General features: G+C 40.8%; 1 protein-coding gene across 2 annotated transcripts in view; it reads left to right on the forward strand.

Moving 5' to 3' along the window:
- Positions 1 to 5,515, forward strand: part of GAD1 (glutamate decarboxylase 1 (brain, 67kDa)) — a 45,412-nt gene extending 39,897 nt beyond the window's left edge. For both annotated transcript variants that reach the window (XM_011945918.1, XM_011945919.1), the window contains exons 15-17: positions 1,093 to 1,200; positions 3,168 to 3,257; positions 4,073 to 5,515. In XM_011945918.1, coding sequence (XP_011801308.1) covers positions 1,093 to 1,200; positions 3,168 to 3,257; positions 4,073 to 4,246 — 372 coding nt within the window. In that variant the 3' untranslated portion in view covers positions 4,247 to 5,515. The remainder of the gene's footprint in view (positions 1 to 1,092; positions 1,201 to 3,167; positions 3,258 to 4,072) is intronic.
- The last annotated feature ends 3,348 nt before the right edge of the window (positions 5,516 to 8,863 follow it).

The following is an 8,863-nucleotide window of genomic DNA, read 5'->3' on the forward strand; positions in this document are numbered from 1 at the left end:
AAAAAAGGAGTTCTGTCATTTTGAAATATAATGATCACATAGCCTGTTTCAGTAATTTGTGTCTTCTTTTTCATTTCTAACAATAACCTCTTGAACCATCTGCTGGAGGTTTTTTCCATAGTGATTGGTTGCTGAAATGGGACCCTGGTACAGGCTTCATTCCTAAGTGGACTAACTAGGGTGTACGGTCAGCAGTTACACTATCTGGAGAGGCTGATGCTTTGTCAGTGCTGGACTTCGCTCAGGCCCATTAGCAATCCACAGCCAGCCTTGTGCATCTGCTCTCCTTGTTAACACCGACCCACTCAACAACCCTCATACTGCTGTTATTAATCAGCCATGCTGTCTTTTGAAACTCATGCTCAACTAGTTTGTCAATAGTTGTAACTATTGCAATCTCGGGGCATATACTAAGACCAATGGCTTCCCCATCTGCCTGCCTGTCACCTAAAAGGTATGACACTGTTACGTGGAAGGTAGCCTGCCTGAGAGGGCATGGGACATGTTTCACAAGGACTTACTGCTGGGGAAGATGAGTTCTACAGCAGTATCTTTTGAAGTTTCTATGCTGAAGAACCAGTTATTTGTTTTTCTTTGTTCACCTATCATGGACCAGTACCCTAAAGATGAATTGTTAGAAAAATGAAATTTAAAAACATACAAAGAACAAGCCACTATTTTTTATTAGAGTCAATAGACAAAATCCCTTTGTCCAATTGCTATAAAAGTTTCCTATGCTTAATCTCAATTTCTACACTCATTTGACTGTAGACCGGTTACAGTTGTGGAGTGGCCTCAGGTCATAGATGACACTTTGAGTAGCACCATCCTAAAGCAAACCAGAATCAGGCATAGGTCCAGTTAAGAGTAACTACCCAAAGACTGGAGTGCCTTTCAAAGAGGAAGCAGGCACACATCATTTATTCCATGCACATCTGTGAAAAAGCTGTACATATTTGATTAGATTGTTCTTCCTAGCCATCTCCAAAAATACTTTTTTGTATATTTCCCATAGACAGGGACGGCATAGCCTTCTCAAATGCTCATCACAGGGAAACGCAACCACAAACATGACTTTTCTCTTTAAAACAGGGCACAGTGGGATTTGAAAACCAGATCAACAAATGCCTGGAACTGGCTGAATACCTCTATGCCAAGATTAAAAACAGAGAAGAATTTGAGATGGTTTTCGATGGCGAGGTAGGTAATCATCATGGACCAGGTACACAGTATTTCCAGAAAAAGTATTGAGGGAAGCTCCTGAAGCCGGATTTTCCCACATTGTCAGAAACTGCTTCAAAATTTTTATTCTTATGCACTCTTTTTTTTTTTTTTTTTTTTTTTGAGACGGAGTCTCGCTCTGTCACCCAGGCTAGAGTGCAGTGGCTGGATCTCAGCTCACTGCAAGCTCCGCCTCTCGGGTTTACGCCATTCTCCTGCCTCAACCTCCCGAGTTGCTGGGACTACAGGCGCCCGCCACCTCGCCCGGCTAGTTTTTTGTATTTTTTAGTAGAGACGGGGTTCCACCGTATTAGCCAGGATGGTCTCGATCTCCTGACCTCGTGATCCGCCCGTCTCGGCCTCCCAAAGTGCTGGGATTACAGGCTTGAGCCACCGCGCCCGGCCTCTTATGCACTCTTAATTCCTCTCTTTAATTCCTACCATGTCTATGAACTTTTCTTCTGGTAGCACTGGGATGACTTTTTCCTTTATGTCTTTTAAAACTGTGTTGTTCTTGGCCAGCTTTGGGCAGACAAGAGGTCTTTCCTTGACAGGTCTGAATCCTTCATCATGCTTGAGTTTGTTTTGTGTTGAACCTTTATGACAAAGTGTTTTTCAGGCTGGGCATGGTGGCTCACACCTGTAATCCCAGCATTTCGGGAGGCCAAGGCAGGAAGATCGCTTGAGTCCAGGAGTTCAAGACCAGCCTGGGCAACATAGCAAGACCCTGTCTCTATAAGAAAAAAATATATAACTTATAAAAAGAAATTTTAAAAAATGATAAAGTGGTTTTCATTTCCAAGAAGCTTATAGGGTGGGTATATTCTTACCTTCCAAGACTTGATCTAAAATGAGATTCTACTTAACATAGATTCATAAGGAGGAGAGCAAGATAAAATTGTCTCTGCCCTGAGTTCATGTGCATACTGCACATAGTAAAGTATCTGTCAGAGTTTACTGAGTATCCACTGTGTGCCAGGCCTCCTGCTAGGACCTAGATTCTAGAGTATTGAACAAAACAGATACTTTCTTTGACCCAATGGAGCTCACACTTGAATAAAGAAAGATGGAATAGGAGCCAGTGTTGAATAAAAGAAAATCCATTTATAAGCCAGTATAATATAACACTGCCTACAGTCAACATTATTCTATTTATCAGGCAACCTAAACTACTAGGAACACATGTGAATCACCAAATGAACAAAAAAGAGCCCCAGGCAGTTTAAAATCAATGACACTGCTCTGATCATTTACATACTACTTTAAACACTCTTAATAGCAGATTAAAAACAACAAATGTGATATCTCAAATCAATTAGAGACAGGCACAGTAATGGCAAACAGCAACTAGGAAGAAAACTTTAAAACTATAGCAAGAATAAACAGAACTCAAAAAGCACGGAATCTTTACAGGAGGGACACTAAACAGTTTGAGCCATCTCAGCAGGCCTTACCTTATGCTGTAGAACCAGTCTTTTGGGTTTTTTTTAGGAGCAACTCTATTAATTGATATAACCAGTCTTAATGTTTATTATGATAGTCCTGATTCATCAAGAAAAGATTCAGGATCAATATAATAAACTAAATAAAATATTCAGCATCCATAAACTATGTTTCAAGTATCTTCTATATGACAAGATGGATAGATGGATACCTCTTTTAAAAAATTGCCCAAATGTAATTATTTGTAACATTTTAATGTTTAAAGTTGGTAACCTTAGTTACCTAGAAAATTGGTTGTAGGGAACAGCTCTCTTGCCAGATATGATTGGATAAATGAGGCATTGTTCTCCCTAGTGTGGAAGTAACATTGCCTTTGAGATGAACATTCAACCTCTTTCTTTGGTCTAAGAGACTTCCACCAAGGATGCATATTGGTTTGGGAACAGTTTTCTCTCAAGTTATCATAATTTTCTTTGTTTGTTTGTCTGTTAAAATCTCTGCAGCCTGAGCACACAAACGTCTGTTTTTGGTATATTCCACAAAGCCTCAGGGGTGTGCCAGACAGCCCTCAACGACGGGAAAAGCTACACAAGGTATAGACTCGCTTTTTGTTTCATCTAATCCTCTGCAATTTATCTGGCTGGTCAGGACATCCTCATTCCAATGTGCCTTTCTAGTGGGGGAAATATAAAAAATAAAGCCATGGGGTGGGTTTCTAGTAATGGGGTGGTGGAGAGCCATCTTGTTATATTCCTCTTGAGCCTGCATCACCCCCTTACTATGGTTACCACAGGAACTTTTAAAGGATGCATCTTGTCTCCTTGTCCTTGGTTGATGTTCTTTATTAAAGTAGCCCTACGCAGGATAAGGGAATAATGTGCATATTCCCAGGGACGTTCTAGATTAAACTGTGTCTTTTACAATAACCTTTTAAGTTCAAGCAAACTGTAATGCTGATTCATTCTAGCTGTTTTCTATATCCAGTTTACATCTTATCCAGGGTTCTTAAGATTATATTTAATTTATATAACATTTAATTCATCCAACCATTTAACAAATATTTGTTAAACACAATCTATGTGCTAGGCAGTATCCTGGGCTCTGAGTTATGCAAAACCCTGAATTTGTGGTGTTGTCTATAAGAGTTTTTTGGTTTTGTCTTCATTTTTTATTTTATTATCATTGTTCCATGACTGACTTTCAAAATTCGGTTGCACGGTACTTTCTGAGGGAACTCGTGACCAGGTAGTCATTTGATATTAGCCCCCAAAGATTCCTGGATATGAAATATTTCTTTGCTTTTATGTCATTGTAAACACAAATAGTAAAATGCAAGTTGGGTCGAATTGTTAAAAAGAGAGGGTATTAATATCAATCTTGAGTTTTGTTTTGTGTTTTCCATCACAAGGTGGCTCCAAAAATCAAAGCCCTGATGATGGAGTCAGGCACGACCATGGTTGGCTACCAGCCCCAGGGGGACAAGGCCAACTTCTTCCGGATGGTCATCTCTAACCCAGCCGCTACCCAGTCTGACATTGACTTCCTCATTGAGGAGATAGAAAGACTGGGCCAGGATCTGTAATCACCCTTCACAGAACATGAGTTTATGGGAATGCCTTTTCCCTCTGGCACTCCAGAACAAACCTCTTTATGTTGCTGAAACACATAGGCCATTTCATTGAGGGAAAACATAATATCTTGACGAATATTGTTAAAACGTTACTTAAAGCTTGTTTGTTTAGTTAGCAGGAAATAGTGTTCTTTTTAAAAAAGTTGCACATTAGGAACAGAGTATATATGTACAGTTATACATACTTCTCTATATACATGTATAGTGAGTGTGGCTTAGTAATAGACCACAGCATGTTTCCCGCTCCAAGAGAATTCACCTTACCTTCAGCAGTTACCGAGGAGCTAAACGTGCTGCCAACCAGCTTGTCCAATAACTCCAGGAAAGCTGTTTTTCAAAACGCCATGTCCTAGGGGCCGAGGGAAATGCTGTTGGTGAGAATCGACCTCACTGTCAGCATTTCTCCATCTGAAGTGCTGATGGATGAGAAAAAACACCACCAGATGACAAGTCACACCCTCCCCATTAGCATTCTGTTAAGGGAAAATAGTAGCAGAGTCATTGTTACAGGTGTACTATGGCTGTATTTTTAGAGATTAATTTGTGTAGATTGTGTAAATTACTGTTGTCTGACTTGGGTGGTGGGAGGGGGAGATTATGTGTCATGATTTCAATGATTGTTTAATTGTAGGTCAATGAAATATTTGCTTATTTATATTCAGAGATGTACCATGTTAAAGAGGCATCTTGTATTTTCTTCCCATTTGTAATGTATCTTATTTATATATTAATGAAGTAAGTTCTGAAAACTGTTCATGGTATTTTCGTGCATTTGTGAGCCAAAGAGAAAAGATTAAAATTAGTGAGACTTGTATTTATATTAGAGTGCCCTTAAAATAATGATTTAAGCATTTTACTGCCTGTAAAAGAATTCTAAGATTGTACATAGAGTCATATATATGGAAATCCTGTTACTTAAATAGCATCTGCTCTTCTCTTACCCTCTCTGTCTGGCTGTACGTCTGGTGTTCTCAATGCTTTTCTAGTAATTGTTGGAAAATAACTAGATCTCCTGTAATTTTGTAGTAGTTGATGACCAATCTCTGTGACTCGCTTAGCTGAAACCTAAGGCAACATTTCCGAAGACCTTCTGAAGATCTCAGATAAAGTGACCAGGCTCACAACGGTTTTTGAAGAAGGGCAATTCACACTGTGCATTTTAGAGTATGCAAGAAGAACATAAATAAATAAAAATATTCTCCATGGAGAATTTGAACAAAATTTTCTTCCAGTTTGTGTTTCATACAGAGATGTTTCTAATTATAGTTCCTTGGGTTGCCCATAGCCCATTTGCTTTCTATTGGCTGACTTTAGGTGATGCTCAGTACCCTGATTAAGCTGAGGGAGACTCGATCCACTGTCACAGGCTCTGAAGTTCCTCCTCTATAAAATCATTATGGTGGTGCATGCCTGTAATCCTAGCACTTTGGGAGGCTGAGGCAGGCAGATCACTTGAGCTCAGGAGTTCGAGACCAGCCTGTACAACATGGCGAAACCCTGTCTCTGCAAAAAATATAAAAATTAGCCGGCTGTGGTAATGTACACCTGTGGTCCCAGCTACTTGGGAGTCTGAGGTGCAAGGATCACTTGAGCCTGGGAGATCAAGGCTGCAGTGAGCTGAAATTGTGCCACTGCACTCCAGCCTGGGTGACAGAGTGAGACCCTGTCTCAATAAAATCATTATGATTATAATTAATTAAATGTGCAGTTCAAGCCTTGAGCAAGAAAAGCCCTCCCTGTTTCTCCTTTTCCTACTTGCATCTTGGAATTACATTCATTCAGTCATTCAACAAAAGACAAGTATTCCTTCTAGTGGGCATCTTATATCACTAGGTGTCTGTGCTAAGTGAATGCCTCTAAGATCACAGAAGCATAACTTCCTGCTGCTTTATGCTTGTAGGTGGTCCCAATTCACTTCCTAGGGAAATATATTTTGGTGCTAGATCATTAGGATATGGGACCCATTTTCTACAATATTCTTTGTGTGTGTGTGTGTGATGGAATCTCACTCTGTCGCCAGGCTGGAGTGCAGTGGCGCCATCTCGGCTCACTGCAATCTCCGCCTCCCTGGTTCAAGCGATTCTGCAGCCTCAGTCTCCTGAGTAGCTGGGATTACAGGCATGCTCCACCACACCCAGGTAATTTTTGTATTTTTAGTAGAGCCAGGGTTTCCCCACGTTGGCCAGGATGGTCTCGATCTCTTGACCTTGTGATCTGCCCACCTCAACCTCCCAAAGTGCTGGGATTACAGGCGTGAGCCACTGCGCCCGGCCCATTTTCTACAATATTCTATTCAGCTATATTAATACAATCTCACTCATTTGGAATACAAGAAGCTCCCTATTTAGCACAAGTAGGGATTAGAGAAGAGTCCTTTGTAATTAGCACACTGATTGCATGTAACCATTGTATTAAACGACTCTATAGGGAGTGATCATAAAGCAACTTATTCTTTCACTGTTTCTTTAAAACCTCTCTGGGAGCTGGTTTTTTTCCATGCCCCCATTTGAATCTAGGCCAATCCCATAGCTTTTCTGGCCTCTTGGGTGCACGAACAGTCTCATTTTTTGCAACTGAGGGTCCAGCTTGATGTAATAAGCAAAGTTTCAATTTTTATACGATGTAGAGTTTCTCCTCCCTCCCCCCAATCTGGCACTGCTTCAGTTGCAAGCCTACAGTGGCAGGGAGAGCAAAGCTGATGGTGGGTGAGGTCACCTTTTTTCTTCGTCTTTCTACTTAACTCCCTAGCTCCTGTGCTTCCTCATTCAGGGTCGGGCCTAGCGGGAGAAAGGATTAAAGTGAAAAAGGTAAAATTTTACATGGCTATGAAATTGTCATTGGGCATCAAGGTCCGCGGAACATGAGTTTTTGTTTTTTGGGTGTGTTTGTTTTTTTTTCTTGAGAAATTTTCTGGAGTGAATGAGGATTTTTTAAATTAAGGTAAAATTTAGATACAATAAAACTCTTTGTAGTGTACTGTGTATAGTTTTCTGTGGATTTTGACAACCCCATTCAGTCATGTATTAATAACTATCATCGTGATCAAGGTCTACAACAGGTCTATCACCCCAGTGAATTCCCCATCCCCCTTTGTATTGAACATCTCTCCTACTCAGCTCTTGGCAACCTCTGCTTTGTTTTCTGTCCCTAGACTTTTGCCTTTCCCACCATGTAAATGGAATCATATAATATGTAGTCTTTTTTTAATCTGGTTTCTTTTGCTTAACGCACTGCAGTTGAAATTCATCCATGTTATCTCTATATCAGTGTTCATTCCTTTTCACTACTGCATAGTATTCCATTTGCATAGATGTACCATACTCTGTTTATCCATCCCTTAGTAGAGGGAAATCTCTGTTGTTTCCAGTTTTTTGTCAACTAGAATAAAGCTACTGGAAACATTAGTGTGCAGATTTTTGTGTGAACATAGATTTCATTTAACTTGGGTAAATACCTATGTGTAGGATTGCAAGATAACATTAATAATATGTTTAATTTTATTAGAAACTGCTAAACTATTTTCCAAAGTGGCTGTACCATTTTTGCATTCTCACCAGCAATGCACAAATATTCCAGTTGCTCCATATTCTTGCTAACACTTGGTACTGTCATTTTCTCCCCCATGCTGGCCATTCTGAAAGTATTATCTTGTGGTTTTAATTTGCTTTTTCATGAAGCACTTTTGAAGGATCCTTCTGGGGTCCTCCCAGCTCACTGCACAGGAGGCAGTATCCTCCTGCAACCAATTAGGACTCAGACCCTCAGGCCTGGGCCCCTGGCATTCTACACTGTCTAGACCTTGTGGTTGGGATCCTTTCTTCTCCAAGTAGTACATTTGGCTGGGATGCCTTTTATTTAAAATCAGTTACTGGCCAGATGCAGTGACTCACATCTGTGATCCCAGCACTTTGGAAGGCCAAAGTGGAAGGACTGCTTGAGTCCAGGAGTTCAAGGCCAGTCTGGGCAACATTGGGAGATCCCACCTCTACAAAAAATTAAAAAATTAGCTGGGAGTGTGGTGGTGAGCCCCTGTGGTCCCAGCTACTCAGAAGGCTGAGGTAGGAAGATCACTTGAGCCCAAGAGGTCAAGGCTGCAGTGAGCCATGATCATGCCACTGCATTCTAGCCTGAGCAACAGAGTGGGACACCATCTCAAAAAAACAGAAACAAAAACAAAACCCTCCTTAGATAATCTATAATAACTGAATTTTTTTTTTTTTTTGTGAGACAGGGTCCTGCTTTGTCACCCAGGTTGGAGTACTGTGGCATGATCATAGCTCACTGCAGCCTCCAACTCCTGAGTTTAAGCAATCCTCCCACCTCAGTCTCCCAAATAACTGGGACTGCAGGTGCATGCCACCATGCCCAGCTGATTTTTTTATTTTTTGTAGAGACAGAGTTTTGTTATGGGGCCCAGGCTAGTCTCAAACTCCTGGACTCAAGTGATCCTTTCACCTCGGCCTCCCAAAGTGCTGGAATTACAGGCATAAGCCACTGTGCCTGGCCAAGAAGGGCTTTATTAGACATACATGCATAGGACAAAGGGTGGTGACATTATATTTGAGTACC

This window comes from Colobus angolensis, unplaced genomic scaffold (genome assembly GCF_000951035.1).
Source record: "Colobus angolensis palliatus isolate OR3802 unplaced genomic scaffold, Cang.pa_1.0 Scaffold247, whole genome shotgun sequence".
In the NCBI taxonomy this organism is placed as follows: domain Eukaryota; kingdom Metazoa; phylum Chordata; class Mammalia; order Primates; family Cercopithecidae; genus Colobus; species Colobus angolensis.